Here is a 22,736-nt window from a genome sequence, read left to right as displayed (position 1 = left end):
ATCCCAAGATCAGCAGACAAGACTGCGGGTAAGCTGCTAGCTCAAAACCCAAGAACCGAAGGTCAGATGAACAGGAGCCAGCTGCAGGATCCAGAGCAAGCAAAAGCCCACAAGCCTTGCTAAAATGTCCACTTACATTTGATGCAGGCCACACACCCAAGGAAACTTCCTTTCAACTGATTGGCTACACAGTAGATCCCATCATGGGAGTGATCACATTGTATCAAATCTCAACATGGAAATGATCACAACATCATACAACTGCCAAACCACTGACAATCACGGTCCAGCCAAATTGACACAAAACCTTAACCGTCACACATGTAGATAGTTCTTAAAAGAGCACAATGCTCAAGGAAGGCATTTTCACTAGTTAAGCTGAACTATTGTTTGGTTTTAAGAAGACTTTGGAGAATATTTTGATGTAAGGTTTAAAGATTATCTCAGGAAAATAGTTTCAGGGGTTCATCCAACCTTCACAGCTCCAGGATGTGTGGAATCCATGAGAATTTGAAATTTTGTCTGCATTTTTCCCCTTTCCATCAAGATTATTCTATGGAATCTTTGATCAAAACTGTTCAGTAATGGTAGCTGGGCACTATCCAGTTCTTCTGGTCTCACGGCAAAGGAGGCAGCTGGTCACGGAGGCAATTAGCCACACATGCCATATCCTGCTCATACTCGTGACTCTCCTTCCTCAATAGAGAATAGAGACGAATAGAATAGAGATCAATTGTGCCTTGGATGGCCACTTCCAAGCTTTTAAGATCCGAGGCACTATGTAGGAGGTAGAACAGAAGCATTAAATAAGTTATTAGGCCAATTAACTGGGATGCCACATGCAACCACCACCCTAAACCTCCCAACAGAGTAACTAAATTCCAGGAGGTTTTTGGTTGTATGTAAGCAGCTTCAGCAGCTGCTCTTAAACTCTGTTCTCTATACATTTGCCTTTCTTATCTTTTTTATATATGTGAGGTCATACAATATTTGCTCTTTTGTAATTGACTTATTTCACTCAGCATAATGTCTTCCAGCTCCATACATACCGTAGCATGTATGAAGATTTCATTTCTCCTACTGGCTGAGTAGTATTCCATTGTATGTATGTACCACATTTTATTTATCCATTCATCTGTTGATGGGCATTTAGGTTGTTTCCAACTTTTGGTTATTGTGAATAGGGCTGCAGTGAACATTGGTGTACAAATCTCTGTTTGATTCTCTGCTTTCAAGCCTTTTGGGTATACATCTAGGAGTGGAATTGCAGGGTTATATGGTAGTTCTATTTTCTGTTTTTTTGAAGAACCAACACACTGTTTTCCACAATGGCTATACCATTTTGCATTCCCACCAGCAATGGGTAAGGGTTCCAGTTGCCCCACATCCTTGCCAACATTTGTTCTTTTCTTTTTTTTTTTTTTAATCTTAGCCATCCTGGTAGGAGTGAAATGGTATCTCATTGTGGTTTAGATTCGCATCTCTCTGATGGCTAATGATGCTGAGCATCTTTTCGTGTGTAATGGCCATTCGAATGTCCTCTGTGGTGAAATATCTGTTCAAGTCTTTTGTCCATTTTATGATTGTGTTATTTTGTCTTTTTGTTATTAAGTTTTTAAAGTTTTGTATATATTTTGGTTATTAGATTCTCATCAGATATATGGTTTTTTAAGATATGCTCCCAGTTGATATCTTGTCCTTCCACTTTTTTGGTAGTCTTTCAATTAACAAATGTTTTAAATTTTTATAAGGTCCAATTTACTTATTTTGTGTTTTGCTTTTTGTGCTTCTTTTATTATATTAGATAATCCATTGTCAAAAGTAGATCTGACAGCATTGCCCCTGCTTTTTCTTCTAAAAAGTTTATAGTTTTAGTGAATAATTTTGAATTTTTTTGGGTGTGTGATGTGAGGCATGGTTCCTACTTCATTTTTCTGCATGTGGAAATCCAATTTTCTCAACACCGTTTATTGAAGAGACTCTTCTTTCCCCATTGAATGGACTTAGCACCCTTGTCAATCATCAGTTGACTGCAGATGTGTGGGTTTAGTTCTGGACTCTCAGTTCTATTCCACTGATCTATGTGTCTACTGTTATATCAGTACCAGGCTTTTTTGATTACTGTTCCTGTATAGTATGTTTTAAAATCAGGAAGTGTGAGCCCTCCTACTTTGTTATTCTCTTTAAACATTGCTTTAGTTTTTCGGGGCCTCTTGCTGTTCTACATAAAGTTGAGGTTTGGTTTCTCCACTTCTGTAAAGAAGGCTATTGGAATTTTGATAAGGATTGCATTGGATTTATAGCTTGCTTTCAGTGACATTGACATCTTAACAATATTAAGTCTCCCAACCCAAGATCATGGAACATCTTTCCATTTATTTAAGTCTTCTCTAATCTCTTTCAGCAGTGTTTATAATTTTCATTGTATAAGTCCTTTACTTCCCTGGTTCAATTTATTCCTAGGTATTTTATTCTCTTAGATACTACTGTAAATGGAATTTTTTCCCCAAATTTCCCTTTCAGTTTTCTCATTGCTTGTGTACATAAACCCAACTGATTTTTGTTTGTTGACCTTGTACCTTGCAACTTTGCTAAATTCCTCTATCAGCTTTAGAAGTTTTCATGTAGACTTTTTGGGATTTTCTGTATATAGTATCATATTCAAGCCCTGATGACACGATGGGTAAGAGCAAAAGGTCAGCAGTTCAAATCCACCAGCCACTCCTTGGAAACCCTATGGGGCAGTTCTACTCTGTCCTATAAGGTTGCTAGGAGTTGGAATCAACTTGATGACAACAGTTTTTTTATCATGTTATCTGTGAATAGAGATAATTTTACTTCTTGTTTTCCAATCTGGATCACCTTCTATTTCTTTTTCCTTTCTTTTTGCTCTGGTTAGGACTTCTAATACAATATGAATAGAAGTGGTGAGAGGAGGCATCCTTACCTCGTTCCTGATTTCAAGGGGAAAGCTCTCAGTCTTTCTCCATTAAGTATAATGTTGGCTGTTGGCTTTTCATATATGCCCTGAATCATACTGAGGAATTTCCCTTCTATTCCAATCTTCTTTAGGATTTTTATCAAGAAATTTTGGAGGATTCATCAAATACTTTTTCTGTATCCATAGAGATGATCATGTGGCTCTTTTCCTTTGTTTTATTGATGTGGCTTATTACGTTAACTGATTTTCTAATGTTGAATCATCCCTGCATTCCTGGGATAAATCTCACTTGCTCATGGTGCAGGACTCTTTTAATATGCTGTTAGATTCTGTTTGCCGGCACTTTGTTGAAGGGTTTTGCATCTATATCCGTAAGAGATATTGGTCTGTAGTTTTGCTTTCTAGTGATGTCTTTGTCTGGTTTTGGTGTCAGGGTTATGTTTGCTTCATAGAATTAATGAGGGATTATTCCTTCCTTCTCTGTTTGGAAGGGTTTAAACATTATCGTCGTCAATTCTCTAAATGTTTGGTAGAATCTTCCAGTGAAGTCATCTGGTTCAAGCCTTTTTTTATTTTATTGGGAGGTTTTTGATCACTGATTCCATCTCTTCACTTGTTATGGGTCAGTTGAGACTTTCTATCTCCTCTTGAATCAGTTTGGGTAGGTTGTGTGCTTCTAAGAATTTGTCCATTTCACGTAAGCTAGCCAGTTTGTTGGTGTGCAGTTGTTCATAATATTCTGTTATAATTCTCTTTATTTCTGTGGGGTCCTTTTTAAAGTCCCCTGTTTCATTTCCTATTTTGGTTATTTGCATCTTTTCTCTTTTGTCAGCCTAGCTGAAGGCCTGTCAATTTTTTTTTTTTTTTTAAATCTCTTCAGAGAACCAGCTTCTGGTTTTATTGATTCTCTTATTGTTTTACTGTTTTCAATCTTATTTATTTCTGCTCTGATCTTTGTTATTTCCTTTCTTATGGTAACTGTAGGCTTAGTTTGCTCTTATCTTGCTCTTATCTTGGAGTTGTCAAGTTAGGCTGTTAATTTGAGATCTTTCTCTTTTTTCATGTAGGCATTCATTGCTATGTTTCCTTCTGAGTACTGCCTTCACTGCATCACATAAGTTTTGGCGTATTGTGCTTTCATTTTCATGTGACACTAAGAAATTTTTTATTTCGTCCATGATTCATTGGTAGTTTAATAGTGTGTTATTTAATTTCCATAAATGTGTGTATTTTCCAGGTTTTTTTCTTTAACATTTTCTAGCTTTACTTCTTTGTGGTCAGAGGAAATACTTTACATGATTTCAGTCTTTTAAAAATTTGTCAAGACTTGCTTTGTAACCTAAGATGTGGTCTATTCTGGAGAATGATCCACGTGCACTGGAGTAGAATGTATATTGTGCTGTTTAGGGGAGGAGTGTTCTATATATGTCTGTTAAGTTTAGTTGGTTTATTGTGACATTCAGGTCTTCTGTTTCCTTGATGATCTTCTTTCTAGATGGTCTGTGCTATATTTAAAGTGGTGTATTGAAGTCTCCAACTATAATCATAATATTATCTATTTCTCCCTTCTATTCTGTCAGTGTTTGTTCTATATTTTTAGGTGCCCATATGTTGGGCGCATATGTATTTCTGATTATTAAATCTCCTTGATTTAATTGACCCTTTTATAAATATATAATGTCCATATTTTATCTTATCCAACAGGTTTTATCTTAAAGTCCTCTTTTTCTGACATTAAGATTGCCACCCCAGCTCTCTTTTGTTATTATTTGCATGCAATATTTTTTTCCATCCTTTCACTTTCAACTGATTTGTGTCCTTGGGTCTAGGGTGTGATTCAGCATGTAGTTGAATCATGTTTTTTCATCCATTCTGCCACTCTTTGCCTTTTGATTGGAGTATTTAATCCACTTAAATTCATAGTCATTACTGATAAAAAGTGATTTACTTCTTCCATTTTATTTGTTTTTTTAAGTCTTCCTCGTCTTTGTCCTTTAATACTGCTTTCTTTTGTGTTTTGTTGGCTTATCGTAGTGAGTCTTTTTAGTTGCCTTCTCCTTTTATTTTGTGTATGCTGTTATATATTTTCTTAGTGGTTACCATGAATATTACATTTAATAGCTTTTATTGATAACATTCTAGGGTAAGTTGGTACTAACTTGACTTCGCTAACATACAAGAAATTCTGTATCTATACCATTCCTCTTTCTCCCTTTTGTTGTTGTTGTCACTAATTATGTCTTTATATTTCTGTGCCCTATAACATAATTTTATCCTTGCTTTTTATATATGTTATTTAAAAAAGTGGAGGACAAAACATTTAGATTATGAAGAATGAATACCTTATTACTAGCCCTTATACTTGTCCATGCATTTCCCTTTATTAGGGTTCTTTTAACGTAGAGCTTTGAATTACTTTCTAGTGTCTTTTCCCTTCTATTAGTATTTTTTGTAGGGCCGTTCTGGGGATATGAACTCTTTCAGCTTCTGTTTGTCTGTGAATGTTTTCATTTCACCCTCATTCATAAATGATAATTTCGCTGGGTATAGTACTCTTGGTTGACAGTTTTTTTCTCTCAGCATATTAAGCATATTGTTCCATGGCCTTCTGGTTTGCAGTGTTTTTGTGGAGAAATTGGTACTTAACCTTATTGGGAATCCTTTTGTATGTGACTGATTGCTGTTCTCTCACTGCTTTCAGGATTCTCTCTTTATCTTTACTGTTTGAAAGCCTAACTATGATGTGTCTTGGTGTAGATCTCTTTGGGTTTATCCTACTTGGGGTTCTTTCAGCTTTTTGAATTTGTAGATTCATGTCCTTCATTAAGGTGGGAAAATTTTCTGTCATTGGTTCTTCAGATATTCTTTCTGTCCCTTTCTTTCCCTCATCTCCTTTTGGGTGCTCAGAAAGGCAGGAAGAGTGCTGACTATGGGAGCAGACTCCATTCCAGGAGCCTTCTGTAGAAATCCACAGCTGGCTTGGAGGTAACAGTGTCTAGGTGGGGGAGGGGTGTCACACTCCAAATGGACCTCCAGGGAGGTCTACCTTGTTGTCTGCCCCCCATAGTATGCTGGCTATGAGTGTAGCCTCCACTAAAGATGTGTACCTCCTAGCACATGGCAGCCTCAGTCAACAGTCCTCAGCACTGAATGAAAGGGGGAGCAGACAGACTTGAACTGACTCCTTTGGAGATCTTTCCTGTTGGTTACAGAGGCCTGAGCTATGGGGTATGCAGGGAGCCTGGTAGAGTGTTTACTACTGGAGCAGACTCCACTGCACATGCTTTCTGTAGCAATTCATAGTAGGCTTGCAGCCGACAGTATCTGGGGTGGGGGAGGTGCTGACATATTCCAAATGGACCCCTGGGGAGGTCTGCCTTGTTGACTTATAGCAGAAGCTTGGGGTCCTGTCTGTTTGTACGGGCAAAGGCTGTGGTGGTTAGGGAAGCAGGCTGTTTTTCTGGGTTACTTCCCTAGTTTGCAGCAACTGGTGGCCCACATGGCTGGAGGAAAGGACAGGGACAGGGGGAGAAGAAATTTTCCTATCATATGTGACTTGTTCATTCATTGATTCTTTGCTGTCTGCATTTCCCTGCTGCTTTCCTCTGCTTCCTGACTCAGAGTCTCTCGAAGCCCAGGACCATTCCCTTGTTGTATTTGTAGGGGAGGGTTGGAACGATGGTCTGTTTACACCACCACCTTCCCAGAATCCCAGTTTTCAAGAATCTTAAAAGTAAATGTAAGGTATTGTAGCAATCCATACTTTATAACATTTTTATCAAAGAGAGGTATTAAGCAATTTAAATATACCCAGAGTGTAACTTTTAAATGTTACCTGAAAGTACCTTTTCTTTTAAATACTAGAACATTTTGAATATAATGAACTGGTGCATAGTTACAGAATTGTATTTTAAACACTATTTCTTGAGAATAGAATCCATTTAAGAATCAATTTTTAAAAATGAGTGGTGCTACATAAATGCCACAAATTGAGAGAGATAATAATATGACAAACTGTAATGATGATGGCTCACTTATTTTGAGTTCTTGATGTGTATTTGAAACTGTGATAAACTCTTTACATATATTATCTATTTATTTTTCACAACAAGCCTATGAAGATGGTGTCAATATGATCTTATTTTCATGGAAGAAAACAAATGATCAGAAAAGTTAACAGCTAGTTTATAGTGAGGATGAGATTGTTACTTAGGTCATCTGTTCACAGAATCTATGCTCTTAACTAGTAATTCTAAAGGAATTAATGAATAGTCATCCTAAATCGGTCCAAGGATTTGCTGGAAATGGTTTAATACAGGCTCCAGAGTGCCAATTGTTAGCTGTTTAACATTTTTGTGAGCCTGTTTGTAAACTTTAATAGCTCAAAATCAGCCATGGTGGGTAGATTTACACCATGGAAATGGGAAAATGCTACAAATTAGGGCTTTGTTCGGGGAAAGTCTGTTTCTCAGCACACCATTTAATATCAAAGTATTCTGTTAGTAGTCATTACTACCAGTACTACTGCCAGCTCCTATCCAGTCAATTCTGACTCGTAGCGACAGCATATGTCTCAAGGTAGAACTGTGCTCCATAAGGTTTTCAATGTGTGGTTTTTCAGAAGTAAATTGGCAGGCTTTTCTTCTGAGGCGCCTCTGGGTGGACTCAAAGCCCTAACTTTTCGGTTAACAACTGAGCGTGTTAACCATTGCACCACTCAGTTACTCCAGTAGTCAGTACAGTATTATCTATTTATGAGAATATATGTGCCAAACCGTTAGAAATTAAATGGATATGAATGAAATAAACACTACCAATAACAAATATTTTCCAGTGGTTTTTGATTTGATCTGAAGAGAAAAATAAAAATTGTAATTAGTATAGTTAAAACTTACAAAATTAAAGTTAAAAGCATTCATTATGGAATTTTATAGTAGAAAAGTGCCTTTTCAAATCTCCAATCTTTTTTTATTTTTTTTGTGCTTTAAGTGAAAGATTACAAATCAAGTCAGTCTCTCATACAAAAACTTACATATGCCTTGCCATGTACTCTTAGTTGCTCTCCTGCTAATGAGACAGCATACTCCTTCTCTCCACCCTGTAGTTCCATGTCCATACAGCCAGCTTCTGTCCCCCCGCTGCTTTCTCATCTCCCCTCCAGACAGGAGCTGCCCACATAGTCTCATGTGTCTACTAGAGCCAAGAAGCTCACTCTTCACCGATATCATTTTCTAATAGTCCAGTCCAGTCCCTGTCTGAAGAGTTGGCTTTGGGAATGATTCCAATCTTGGGCTAGCAGAAGGTCTGGAGTCCTTCTAGTCTCAGGCAGACCATTAAGTCTGGTCTTTTTACGAGAATTCATCAAGCCTCCAATCTTTTTTCTGAGGATTTTGGAAAGAAAGTCCTTGCCTGGCTGACTGCAGAGTATAAAAGCAGATTCCGGAAGTTTCTTTCACTACTGGCTGAGGAGGAATGGGAATTGTTAGGATGGGGGCCTGAGTCCTTGATAGGAGGGTGGAGAAATCCTGAGGAGGAAAGTTCACTTGGGTGCAAGTATGGATTGTGGCACTTGCTTCTTTTAGCTATAGAATAAGTTTAATTCTTGATCCCTAGTACTTAATCCTTCTGTGAAATCATAGGCATCGTGCTCTCTGCTCTTGAGGAAAACCATTCCACTGGCCGTGGTTCAATTTAATAAATACTTAAAATTGTATTAATATCAAAAACTACCATTTTGATTTTATTGCATCAGATTATCAAATTTATTCTCTTAAAATTCTTTTTATGATGAGGACATACTCCTGCTTGCATTCTGTGTCTAGTGTATTTACAATGTTCCTCGTTATGGAAATCCTAACATGAGCATCTGTCCACACCTGGCTGGACCACCTAGCAAAACCATAGGTGCGTTATCGTCCATTTGTTCCTCACTGGGATAGTTCTCTCTAACTCATCAAACGATGCTTATTCTGTGTCCTTTACCTTGTCAGTAGCTACCTTTTGAGATTTTTAGAATATATGGGGTTATTGATTGAAGTAGGAACATAAGGGAAGAAAATAAAAGGAAACAAGAATTGTTGAAAAAATAAAGCCATACATGTGCACAAATCAGGAGCCAAACTGTTGTGTGTCATCAAGAAGATTCTGACTCATAGCGACCCTATAGGACAGAGTAGAACTGCCCCATAGGGCTTCCTAGGATGTAATCTTTAAGGGAACAGATCGCCATGCCTGTCTCCCATGTAGCCACTGGATGCTTTTGAACCACTGACCTTTTAGTTGGTAGCTGAACGCTTGAGCACTGGCTCCACCAGGAGCCAAAATACTCCATTCCCAAATTAAAAAAAAAAAAATCATTACAAACTTTGAGTAAAACAAAGTAATCATTATCTTTGAGGACAAGAAGAAACCTGTGCAAATGAATGTTTTATACCAATTTAATATTTATATTTATTTTGAGTCAAGTATTACTTTTCTTTCCTTTTTATTGTTTGTTAACAGTCAGCTTGGTAGGTTAGAACTGAAACCTGTAGAGTTATAAAAATCAGAATTTTAATCCTGGCTTGAACATTTAGTAACTCTGTAACTAAAAGTAACAAGAATTTTAGACTCTGTTTTCTTGTCCACACAATGGCAGTACAGTGAAACCTGTGAGAGCTGGAACTGGATGGGACTGCCTTGTTTTTCTGGGTGTTGCAAGTTTTCCGCCTTTTGCAAGGTGCAGTCTTACTACTTTTCTTTCACTTGTTTTAGTGGAAAATATTTGAGTTTAAGTTTTCTGACCAGTTTCCGCCTTACACGGGTTCTGGCTTTGCAGATTTTTCTGTAATAATCTTTATCATTGATAACGGCTAACCAAAAGGTCAGAAGTTCTAATCCACCAGCTGCTCCTTGGAAACCCTAGGGAGCAGTTCTACTCTGTCCTATAGGGTCGCTGAGTCAGAATTGAGTCGATGGCAAGGGGTTGGGTTGATTATTGACAACCATGGTAGCTGATGTTAAAGCTTCCATTTCAATCCTGATCAGAGTAGGTACTCAATAAATAGCAGCATGGCAAGGGGTTTGGTTTTGGATTTATTGTTGTAGCTGTAATGCCACCACGATGTCTGTAGGTGGCACGAGCGGTTTGCACTTGATTGCTAAACCTAAATGTTGGCGGTTAAAACCCACCCAGTGGCACCCCTGAAGAAAGGCTTGCTCGCATAAAGATTACAGCCAAGAAAACTCCATGGAGCAGTTCTGCTCGGTAACACACAGGGTCGCCATGAGTTGGAATTGACTTGAAGGCAACAGATTTGATTTTTTTATTGCTGTCCATGGAGCCCCTGAGTAATGCAAATGGTTAATTTGCTTGGGCGCTAACTGAAGGATTGGCAGTTCAAGTCTACCCAGAAGTGTCTTGAAAAAAGGCCTGGTGATCTGGTCATTGAAAACCCAGTGGAGCACAGTTCTACCCTGAGTTAGCATCCACTTGATGGTAACTGGTTTATTTATATATATATATTTTTTAATGTGTGAATAGTGTAAATAAATTAGGCTGATTTGGAAGTTCATAGTAGGCAGTTGATAAGGACTCTTTTTCTGTGTTAGAAACTAAAGTACGTACGATAAGGTCAACTAAGTATGGATGGTTGATTATGATGATACTGATGGTGGCTTCCCTCTTTCTGAACAGAATGTCCCACCAGACCTCTCCATCTGCACCTTCGTGTTGGAACAGTCCCTGTCTGTCCGGGCCCTGCAGGAGATGCTGGCCAACACGGTGGAGAAATCCGAAGGGGCAAGTACCTAGTTTATGTCGTTACAGTATATTAATGAGCTCAGCGACTGTACGAATGGTTTCTTTCCCAGGTATGGGAGATTTTGTTGAAGTAAGTCCATGCCTTTTGCTTATAATTTCCTTACGTTTAACTTTCTGCTTTATGCAACAGGCCTGAGATGTTTAAAGAACTTTAAAGAAAAAAAAAAATTCAACCTCCAGTGACCTGTGTCACTGAATCTGTCTTAAAAACAACCGTCCTTTGAGAATTTGTGTGTCTCTTTACATTTTCAGAGCTGTATTACTATTTCAGCTAGCTGCTTTTTGCATGGCTGTTTGTCATTAACCTTTTTTTCATTTTTCAAATACCTCTAACCATCTGAGTCTGTTCAAAAGCTTCTTTATGGCAGGTAAAATTTCATGGCACTGTTAAATATTTTAGGCAATGGAATTCTGGCGATACTGCTTTATTCAATTGTGGTTTTGCAAACAGCTTATCATTTTCTTCTTAAAATTAAAATTTGTATTCTTGATGCGGACTTTTGTATTCTTGATGTGGACTTTTTCTCTGAAAGCATATTTGGTTATTTAATCATTTTCCATGAGACTTGGTAAGGTTGATTTCTGGGATGTACATATTCTAAACCCAATGCATTAAAGCTTAGACTTAACCAGGAGAATGAATGATCAAGTTTTTGTGTCCTGGTATGGGTTTTTTTTTTGTAGGTGGTACTATAATTTTTGAAGTGTATTGTTTGATACACTATTTCCAGGAATAAAGTTGAAAAATTTATTTTGCCCTTATTGTTCTATGTATTGCTTTTATTATTGTTAGCCATTGTTCCTATTCGATTAAGAGATTAAAAAATGATAAGCAATAGAAACTGAGTGATCAATTATGATACATTATTTTTTATCAGCAATGTATTTTGTTTATTTTTGTTTCACACAGCTTAGGACTTAAGTTTTTATACTAAATTAATTTTAAATTTTATCAGTATTAAGTGTGGAGCAGAACCCTTAGTAATTTTCATTTGCTATTAGATGCTAAGCTCATTTTACCAAAAGTCCAAATATTTTAATATGTTGTGTTTTCATTTTTCATCCTCATTTTTGCTTTGAAAAGACTGCATTAAAATACAGAGATTCTTTTAAAATTGCTGTTCTTTCATGCAAAGCTTTTAGGATAGGCTTAAATTAAGAAGCAGTAAAAAATTTCTCAATACCACTAGTTCAGTTTCAACCTGGGACAGCCCTTCCTGAAATTGAAACATCACTGCAGCATACCAACTTTAAAATTCAAATCAGTCTTTACAAAGAAAAATCATTTTTCCTTTGCACCAACATCTAGAAAAATACGTATTGCCATTTCACCTGTCTTTGTAGATAGCAAATGAGACTAGATCGCCATAAATTTAATTTTAACATTGCTAAGCTGCTTTTTGGAAACCCTGGTGGCGTAGTGGTTAAGTGCTACAGCTGCTAACCAAAAGGTCGGCAGTTTGAATCCAACAGGCGCTCCTGGGAAACTCTACGGGGCAGTTAAACTCCATCCTATAGGCCCCTATGAGTCGGAATTGACTTGACGGCAACTGGCTTGTTTTTTTGGAAACTGCTTTTTATAAATTTAAAACCTTTGAAAAGATGTTTAATTTCCCACAAAATCATGGAATTGGACTATGCACACTCAAAATTTTCTGTCTGTATAGGAAGTGATTTGAAATACTGTTTTAAGACTTAAGTTTTTAAAAATTTCTGGACCCTAGATATTTTTATCTAGTTGAGCCTTATTTTGAGTTGTTATCCATCTTGAACATTTCTGTTAGATATAATTTGTGTGATATGTGTTACACCATTTTATAAAACCCAGCAGAGCTACGATAAGACATTAATTAGAAAATAAGATTTAGGAAAACTGCTCAGGAATATCATATATCTAATTGAACTGAATCTCACTTTTAGCTAGTAGTAACTTTCAGAAAAGGAGCCCTGGTGGCTCAGTGGTTGAACCCTGGGCTGCTAACTGGAAGATTGGTGGTTTGAACCCACCAGCGGCTCTGCCAGGAAAAAGGCCTGGCGATCTGCTTCCATAAAGATCACAACCTAGGAAATCCTATGGGGCAGTTCTCCTGTGACGCATAGGGTCTCTATGAGTTTCGTCAACTCCACGGCATACAACAACAACAATTCTAGGAAGAAACTATGGTGAAAATAGGTCAGAGGGATATTATCTTTCAAGGAAAAGAACGATTCTCTCTTAGGCTGCTGAGCAGTTTTGGTTATATCCAGGAGTGATGCTCAGATTATATTTAACGAATAGTTTGGCACTGGTACTGATCAATCAGAGTGACCCAACCGTAGTGGTAGAGGGAAGGTCCTGGAGATTGCTGCTCCTTTGTGGATTTCTGCGTGGGCTGAGCAATTTGGGGATATCCTGGAGGACCCCTGGAGTGGTCAGGATTAGGGAGCATTCTGGAAACTTGGGGCAGTGACTGTTTACCAAGAGGGATAGAAGTTTTCCAATAATTGACAACCATTTTAGTCATAATAGTGTTACCAGCCAAATACCATGTCTGATTCAATTGGTGCCGCTGCCAAGTATTTTGGACTTCATAGGTATCTGTATTATTATTTTTTTTTCTCCTAACGTCTCCTTGGTCTCTGTGAATTCATCATACAACTTTTATAGCAAATCCTCTTGCCAAGCAAATTGTCATCTCTAACTTAATAAGTTACAAATAGTAAACCAGTACTAGTTGCCGTCAAGTCGACTCGACTCTGGTGACCCCATGTGTGTCAGAGCAGAGCTGTGCTCCATGGGGTTTTCAGTGGGTGATTTTTTGGAAGCAGATCACCAGGCCTCTCTCCTGAGGTGCCTCTGGGTAGACTTGAACTTCCAGCCTTTCCGTTAACAGTGGAGCACATTAACCATTTACACTGCCTAGGGATTCCTTAGGTACAGATTTGCTTAAATGAAGGTGCACCTTTCCTAGGATGAAGTGTGTTTGCAAAGTAAAGCCAATTTTCATGAAATCTTTTCTTTCCCTTCAAATTAACAGCTTATTAAAAAGTAGTTCGTGTATCACCTGATTCCCTTTCTCTCATAATCAATTTTCTGTACGAAGTCTTATTCTTGTTTTTCATGATACTTGCTGAATTCTTGGAAACCCTGGTGGCATAGTGATTAAGTGCTGCAGCTGCGAACCAAAGGGTCGGCAGTTCGAACCTGCCAGGCACTCCTTGGAATCTCTATGCGGCAATTCCACTCTGTCCTGTAGGGTCGCTATGAGTCAGAATCAACTTGACATCACTGGGTTTGTTTTGCTGAATTCTTAACGTAATTTGGTAAACTGAATGATACTACTACTAGTTAATGTCCAAAATGCTGTCATATGCAAAGTTTTCCATTTGCCTTTTCTTTTGGTGGCTAAGTATCACTTTGCCTGTATTCCTGGACCTCACTGAATAAATACATGGTTTTCATAAAGCTGAGAGAGATGTAGCAGATAATTCCCAATACTCTTTGGTGACAAAGCAAATCATGAAAATAATTATATAAAAAATTAGAGTAAATAGGTAGGATGAAACAGGAAAAATATTAGCTAATTGATGAAGTTTTGATTCCCTAAAGAGTGGCTAATTGTGGTTATTAGTAAAACAGCAGATTTTTGTGTGTGTGGCACAAAAAGATTTCTAAAGAATTTTATTTACAGGCATTTTCTAGAATATCTGTTTAATAAAAAAAAGTGTGATAAGGTGATGATCTATATCTGATCTATGATATATTTTTATCTGTGCAATATATATATCAGTGAATATATATACACACACATATACATTGACGTTTAGCATTTATTCTTCAGTCAAAGCATATTAGTAGTAAATAGGCATATTAATAGCGAAGTTTATCTTTACCTTAGCAGCTGCTCATGGAGCCTGTAAGACCCAGAGGGTGGAGCCGCTACACCTAGAGCAAGAAAGAGACCATGATTGCTGGAGCACTGCGGCTCTTTGTCTCTTTGCAGAATTTGTCTGGGCTTCTGTGGAGCCACATCTTTGCTTCTGTTCTTCCTCTTTCTTCACCCTGAATTGTGGGTGGTTTTGGGTAACTTGTCTGCTTCTGAATCTGCCTCTATATAGCTCTTCTCACTCTTCAGATCTGTTTTGCATCCTGGTGATACAGTGTAGGGTTAAAAGCAGGGTTTTTGTTGTTGTAGGGAACTACAAACTTTTTCCTGCAAGTTACACTTTGAGGAAGATTGACCCAGACAATTCTGACCAAGAACCTGTACTTGTAGCTTTTTTAGGTGCATTTGCTTCAAGTATTATGTTTGCCCCAAGTGTTTGCTATGGACATAGCCAATATTTATTTTACCTCTGATGGGAAGTTTTTGTGTGCCTCCCTTACACCCCTCCACCCAAGCCAGTGTCCTTTTGAATAATTTCCAGATAGAGTTCTGTAGCCATACCAAAGCCAGGATGTTTTCGTTCGCCTGGATACCAGTATTTGTGGATGTCTAACTACCTAATTTTTCTTTTTAAACCTTTGACCAGGGCCAGTGCAAGATCCCAGAGGCTGGTCTGCAGATCAAACTACATATTTTTGTGTTTGAGACACTGTGCTCAGGACTGAATGGCTTTTCTAAGAGAGATACAGGGGCTGGGTTGGGTGGATGCTTGCTTTTTTTTTTTTTTTTTAAACCTGACTATGGGTGGGGAGGGGTCCTACTTTTTTTTTTAACTATATTTTTGCTTCCCCCCCGCCATTATCCTTTCCTTTTAGCCTTGAACTTTTATTCAGTAATTTCCTCATTTTAAAATTTTATTTCTAATACTGGACTTTGAAATTTCAGTTCTTAACGTTACACCGATTCCCTAAGAGTTCATGCCACTTTAATACCAGATCGTAGTAAATAAAAGGTGTAGCCATCCAAGCAGCTGGTAGACTTCTTATAGAACAGCGTTAGCTGGTACCGTTAAATATTCTGGGAGGTGAATGTAAAAAGTATAGGCTTTTTTTTTTTTTTTTTTAAAATAATAATAAACTTTCAAAGAGAAAACCGAAAAAAAGAAAAGCATGCCAGCTCTGCCATGTCTTTGCTCTTTATGACAGGATTTTAGTAAATGTTAAGTGATAGCGTATGCAGGGTATTTAGCGCATTGTAAGCATACATTTAACAGTGGCTCTTATGCTATTGTTACTGCTTTACTTATTCTTTTTATGATACCTGCATACACCCTTGGGAAGGAGTCCTGATGGCTCAGTGGTGAAAGTGCTTGACTGCTAATCAAAAGGTCAGTGGTTCAAACCTACCAGCTGCTCCGTGGGAGAAGGATGTGGCAGTTGGCTTCTGAAAGGATTACAGCCTTGAAAACCCTACGGGGCAGCCCTACTCTGTCCTCTAGGGTCACTGTGAATGAGAATTCGTTTGATGGCAACCGCTTTGGTTTGGTTTTTGGTTATATGCCCTTGGTTGAACCCGATTCTGGTTTATGACCATGTTTTCTCTGGCTTTTTCAGCTCCCTTCTCTGGGATCTGGGCTCGTTTTGTCTCCATCCACCCCTGCCCTCCCTGAAGCATCTCAACAAGTTCTGGCATATGGAGTTTGCCAATTTAATAATGACACAATTACATTAATTTATGGAGTCAGATTTTTCCTACATGTGTTCTAGTTAATAAAGTTTAATAATTAATGTGCTTATGGTTTTGATTTACTTTATCATTTTATTTTATTACGTAGCTTAGTTAATTCAGTAAAAAAAATTGATGAACGTTTTTCTCCATGTGATTTTATTTTTTAATGCCTGGTTTGAGTTTAGTATTATACTTCATAGGAGCACAGATATCAAGTGACAGGTAGCTTAGTCTAATGAAAAGAGCTTTGGTTTTAAAATTCATAATATTTATTGAAAATCCTTGTTTTTTTAAATGTTATTTATGTTACTTACCATTTCTTGAAAAGGTATTGCTTTTCCTTAATGCCATATATATAATAAATGGCCTACTCGTATATTCTGTTTAGGAGAGTATATTTTTAAAATATCTAACATTGACAGTCTTTTCTTTTTTTTTAATTGTTTGTAGAATAAATGTAGGAAACTGTCTCCTTTGTCTTTGAGCACTTGACTAGGGTTCCCTGTGTTGCTGGTCTTATAGCTTGAACCAGATTAAAAAAAGTAATAATAAAATTGACCAACATTTCCCCCTTGCATCCTGCTCTTTGGTGGGGAATTAGGCTGAAATTTATAATTAGGTGATTGTGACTTGTACCATTCATTGATTTCAGTTTATGTCATATGTTTTCCTCATTGTTATGGATAATTGATAGTTTGCTCTATTTTAAATTATGAATGGTACTTCTAAAATCTATGGAATTAAAAATGTAATTTTATAAATGTTACTTATAACTAAGAATCATGCAGTTCTAGTGATTCATTTATTTCATGCAAACTTGAACTTGTATACTTTTCAAGTCTATATGGGTAGAGAGGTGAATAATTAGTGATTTTTGCCATCAGTGAGTTCACAGCCTTGTGCAGGGAGAGAAAAACAATTCTAGTGCAATTTGATGTGTGTTAGTGTTAAGAGGAGCAGGGAATAGGGTGTGTAGAACTTGTGATTTATTGAATTTTCTTTGGACTTCCTAGGGTTATTTTCCGGATAAGTAGAAGTAATATTAAACTAAGATAAAAATCATTTCAAATTTTTTTCCAAGGAAGAATTTGATCTCATTATGCTATTCTTTAGAATTCTCATAGAAAACAATACTAGCCAGGGGATCAGTGAATAACATGTCCAAAGATATGATTAAATTAATTTCTTTCAAGTTATTAAAATGCTTTATTAGTTCATATCAAACTCTAAGAATGTATTGTTTATAAATCATAGATTGCCAAGGTACAAAATGCTACAATGACTTAATTATTCCTAGATACATACATCAGACTTCGACATGGCCACTTTGTATGAAAACTGGAGTTGTAGAATGTAGAATATTAATACACTTGGGTCATTCTCCTAATAAAACCCCTATCTTTTTAAGGGAGATACTAGCAAGAGCACTTAAGAATCCATCAAGAAGTAACTAGCTAAGCTTACTGACAAATGAGTTTTTTAAAATACATTTTTCAAACATTGAAGGACCAATTTCAGACAAGTATTTTCATTTTACTTGGACTCACAATCGATGACCATGGAAGCAGCATTCAAGAAATCAAATGCCTTATTGCATTGGGCAAATCTGCTGCAAAAGACCTCTTTAAAGTGTTAAAAAGCAAAGCTGTTTCTGTCATCTTGAATACTAAGGTGTGCCTGACCCAAGCCATGATATTTTCGATCACCTCATATGCATGCAGAAGTTGGACAATGAATAAGAAAGACCGAAGGATTTGATGCCTTTGAGTTGTAGTGCTGGCGAAGAATAATTGAACATATCATGGACTGGCCAAAGAATGAACAGATCTGTCTTGGAAGAAGTACAGCCAGAATGCTCCTCAGAAGCAAGGATGGAGAGACTTTGTCTCACGTACTTTGGACTAGTCCCTGGAGAAGGACATCATGTTTGTTAAAGTAGAGGGTCAGCAAAAGAGAGAAAGATCCTCAGTGAGATGGATTGACACAGTGGCTGCAATGATGGGCTCACGCTTAGCAATGGTTGTGAGGATGACTCAGGATCGGGCAATATTTCATTGTGTTGTATGTAGGGTTGCTATGAGTTGGAACCAACTCGACTGCATCTGACAATCACAGCAACATTATTGTCATCGTTATGATTTCAGTTTTTAGGATGGTTGAGTAAGCGCTAATCACACCTGACCCTTCTGGAGAAAACAACTACAAACTCTGAGCAAAACATTAAAAACAAACAAAAAATCCAGTGACCTTAAGATACTAGATAATTAACAAAAGCAGGTAGATTTTGGAGAGGACTCAAACTTACAGTACGAAATTGGTGTAGGATTAGTTTCCCCTTTTTTAAGACCGCTTTAAGGCTAAAGGTGGACTGAAGTAAATGCCACGAGGTGACTAAAACTCTAGGAGAAAACATACTGTCTTTCTGAGGATAGAATTCAGGACCTTTGGGAAGCAAGGGAGTAATCCTGGAAAGGAGAAAGCCAGTGAGAGGGAGCCCCAAATTCTGTGTATAAACTCTGCCAAATCTCTGGCTGACTCTTGAGCCACATCTGTGCGCAGCAGACATCACTCGCCACAGCTAAGGACAAAACCGAAGGGAGATTTGAGTTGCCACCTGTCGTAGTTACCTAGTGCTGCCATGACAGAAACAGCACAAAATGGATGACTTTAAAGAACAGACATTAATTTTCTTACAGTCCTGGAAGCTAAACGTCCAAATCAGGGTCTTGGCCATGTTGATTCCTTCTGTGGCCTCTCTTCTAGTTTCTGGTGACTAACAGCAATCTTTGGCGTTCCTTTGCTTGTAGGTGGTCCTCACCTGGCATCTGCCATGCCCCGTGTGTGTCTCTGTGTCTATTCTGCTGTTTTTATAAGACACCACTTAGAAGTAATTAGGCTTAGGACCCACCGTACTCTGGCATGACCTCATTAACATAACAAAATAAAAACCCTGTATCCAAACAGGACTTATTTACAGGTACTCTGGAAAGACCATTTCCCTTCTCCACCCAGCTGACTCATGCAGCATTCATCTCACAAAAATATTTTGAGTTGCTATTGTGAGTCCTGGGGCTGGGGATACAGAGATAAATGAAAATGCATCCTCGTCTTGAGGAACTTAGCTGTCTAATAGTGAAGAGAGAAGATAAGTGAATAATTATAGTGCAGCGTGAAACATTCTTTGATAGTCAGTAGTTCAATGAGAGCACAGGAAAAGGATTACTAATCCAACACTATTCCCCTGTTCAGATGAATACATCACACCATAAAGAGCCAGTGTTCTCAGCAGGTAAAATGTGAAAAGCCGAATGAATTATTCTGTTTATATTTTAGATTATGTGGAATTATGAGCTACTTATATCTGAAATGGCAATTCTTAAATATCCACTGTAATTTAGAAGTCCCTGTGTGGTGCAAACACTTAATGCACTTGGCTACTAACCAAAAGGTTGGAGGTTCAAATCTACTCAGAGGTGCCTTGGAAGAAAGGCCTGGTGATCTACTTCTGAAAAATCAGCCACTGAAAACCCCATGGAGTAACAGTTCTGCTCTGACACACATGGGGTCGCCATGAGACAATGTCGACTTGACGGCAACTGGTACTGGTCCGATAATTAAACATTCACTTTCAAGGCACTAGGCTTCGTTTACATTCCTGTTTAGGAACAATTCTGGCAAAGTATAGATACTGCTTTGGAGATGGCGCTGTATTTATGAATTTGTTAACAATGTTGCATTTAGTCAACATCTTGTCTAAAGTCTCAGCTATATAAATACATGCCTGCCTTTTCTTTGTGAAGATGGTTTAGAGCTTTACAAGTAAATGAGATTATAATCTTCTAAAGGGTTTAGGAGCCCTGGTGGCGCAGTGGTTAAGGGCTCAGCTGCTAATCAAAAGGTTGGCAGTTCGAATCCAGCAACTGCTCCTTGGAAACCTTATGGGTCACTATGAGTCAGAATCCATTCGACGATAACAGGCTTTTTTCTTTCTTTCTTTTTAAGGGTTTAGAGCTAAAAATATTCACTGATGAACATCTATCACTGATGTGACTGTTAAAATTTTTTGTGTTTCAAATCTGCAACTTCTGTTCGCAAATGCTCTTTCTGTTTCTCTGACCTTCTGTCTGAAGAAAGCCTACTTCTACTCAGAAGCTATTGCCGCTACATAACACTAGATATTTGAGCGATGTGGTTTCCATGAGCTTCAGAGACGCTAGCATCAAACTCAATAAGGAGCCCAATGTAATCAGCGTATAATGTAATCACAGTGGCGCAGCTATGCACTGTTTTGGATTATGAATCTTGAAGGTAGCATTTATTTTATTTGATTACTGTCATTCAATTTGGACGTCTTCAGATTTCTTTCGGATTATGTTGGGAAAATATTTTTCACGTGTTAATATTTGACAGCCAATGAATCAGACGGTGAATTTCTGTGATAAACTGTTCCCAAATCCCCGGGGGCAATGGTGGTTCAGTGGTAGAATTCTCACCTTGCATGCTGGAGACCGAGGTTCGATTCCAACCAGTGCACCTCATGTACAACCATCATTCATCTGTCCGCAGAGGCTTGCATGTATCTGTGATACTGAACGGGTTTCAGTGGAGCTTCCAGACTAAGACAGGCTTAGGAGAAAGGCCTGGAAAGCTACTTAGGAAAATTAGCCTGTGAAAAACCTTTGGTTCACAACTGTTTGATACACAGCCAATCATGGGGATTCCGCAGGACTGGGCAGATTTTGTTCTGTTGTGCGTGAGATTGCCATGAGTTGGGAGCTGACTTGTTGGCTGATAACAAGAATAATACCATTGAGCCAGTTGTCCACTAATTTTTATTCTCTTGAAGTTCCAAATTTATTTTCTTAAAACATTTTAGTCTAGTTCAATGGAATTCTTCTGCCCTTTACTCCTCTTCATTAAATAGCACCCCTCTCATTACTCACCCAGCCCAGCTAGCACTGTTTGTTCTTTTTCTGTATTTTCTCCCAAACACTGGTTACCCTCTGACATACTGTGTATTCCTGGTGTGTTTATTGACTGCCTTTCCCCACTAGAATGTGAACTCCAGGACTACAGGGCTCTTTGGTCTGCTGTGGTCATTTGCTGTTCCACTAGGGCCTGGAACAATGCCCGTTGTTTGCTCTAGATATTCATTCAGGATTTGCTGCCTGGAGGGATTGCAAGATAGACTTTACATACTATGGACTAGGAATTAAAGGACTGAGAAGTACTACAATTGTGTTTCTGCTCTCGTAGCAGCAGTTTTGAATGCAGGGTACAGCTTTTGCCTGTTACCTGCAACTGTTTCTTACCTTGCCTTTCCATTGAGGGAGAAAAGGAATGTTTCTGGAAGGAAAAATGAGAAAAAACTTCTTGAGGTTAGGTAACCTGACCATTTGCCATCGAGTCGGTTCTGGCTCATAGTGACCCCATGTGCGTCAGGGTAGAAGTGCCTTCCATAGGGTTTTATGGCTGTGATCTTTTGGAAGTAGGTCACCAGGCCTTTCTTCAGAGGTGCCTCTGGGTAGATGCAAACCTCCAACCTTTCAGTTAGCAGCTGAGTGTGTTAACCATTTGTACCACCCGTGGACTTCCATACATCCTTGTTTTCCTGGCACAGTCCGGGCTTATACCTGTCATCACAGCTTTATTACTATCAGTTCTTCCTTTACTGTGCAAAGTATCCGAGTTTGGGCGATAAATCATGTGGTCATCCCCAGTCATGGGTGCCTTTGTGAATATGACGAAAGTTAAAGAACCTCTCAGAAAAAAAAAAATACTTATAATATGCATATATACAAAACCTTCCAACTCCTTTGGCTTGTACCTAAACTCTCTGAGTAGCTATGCTTTGCTGCACCTAATCTCAGAGCTGTGAGAGGAAGTAAGTTGAGAGACAACATCAGTGGGATCTACAGAGCTCGGGCGTTAGAGACCAGATGGAACCTTCTGGCAGTTAGGATGGATGAGGTCAGTGCTGCCAGCGCAGCCAGATTGTTTTCACATGGCTCCCAGTGTAGGGGACGGTCATGTGTCCTAAGACCACTCAGAGCTGTGGTGGAGTTTATATCAGAACAGGAAACCTTGGAACTCTCCTTAGGCCACTGACAGAATGCAAGGAGTAGCCACTTAAGGGCATCAGTTGTTAGTTGCCATAGACTCATGGCGACGCCGTGTACAACCAAATGAAACGTTGCCTCATCCTACACTATCTTTATGATCATTGGTCCATTGTTGGGGCCACTGTATATTTTGAGTACCTGCTAACATGGAGGGCTCCTCTGCCAGCACTATATTGGACAATATTCTGACATGATCCATGGTGTTTTCATTAGCTAATTTTCTAAAGTAGATTGCCAGCCCTTTCTTCCTACTCTGTCTTAGCCTGGAAGCTCAGCTG

The 22,736-nt window shown here is 38.3% G+C and overlaps 1 protein-coding gene across 6 annotated transcripts in view; it reads left to right on the top strand.

Annotated features, from left to right (window-relative positions):
- Positions 1 to 22,736, top strand: part of RYR2 (ryanodine receptor 2) — a 750,192-nt gene that overhangs the window by 267,809 nt on the left and 459,647 nt on the right. For all 6 annotated transcript variants that reach the window (XM_049868553.1, XM_049868552.1, XM_049868551.1 and 3 more), the window contains exon 3: positions 10,617 to 10,721. In XM_049868553.1, coding sequence (XP_049724510.1) covers positions 10,617 to 10,721 — 105 coding nt within the window. The remainder of the gene's footprint in view (positions 1 to 10,616; positions 10,722 to 22,736) is intronic.

The sequence above is a fragment of the Elephas maximus genome, chromosome 24 (genome assembly GCF_024166365.1).
Source record: "Elephas maximus indicus isolate mEleMax1 chromosome 24, mEleMax1 primary haplotype, whole genome shotgun sequence".
Lineage (NCBI taxonomy): Eukaryota > Metazoa > Chordata > Mammalia > Proboscidea > Elephantidae > Elephas > Elephas maximus.
Note: the sequence above shows the minus strand (reverse complement) of the source record. Positions and strands in the feature narration are given on the sequence as shown.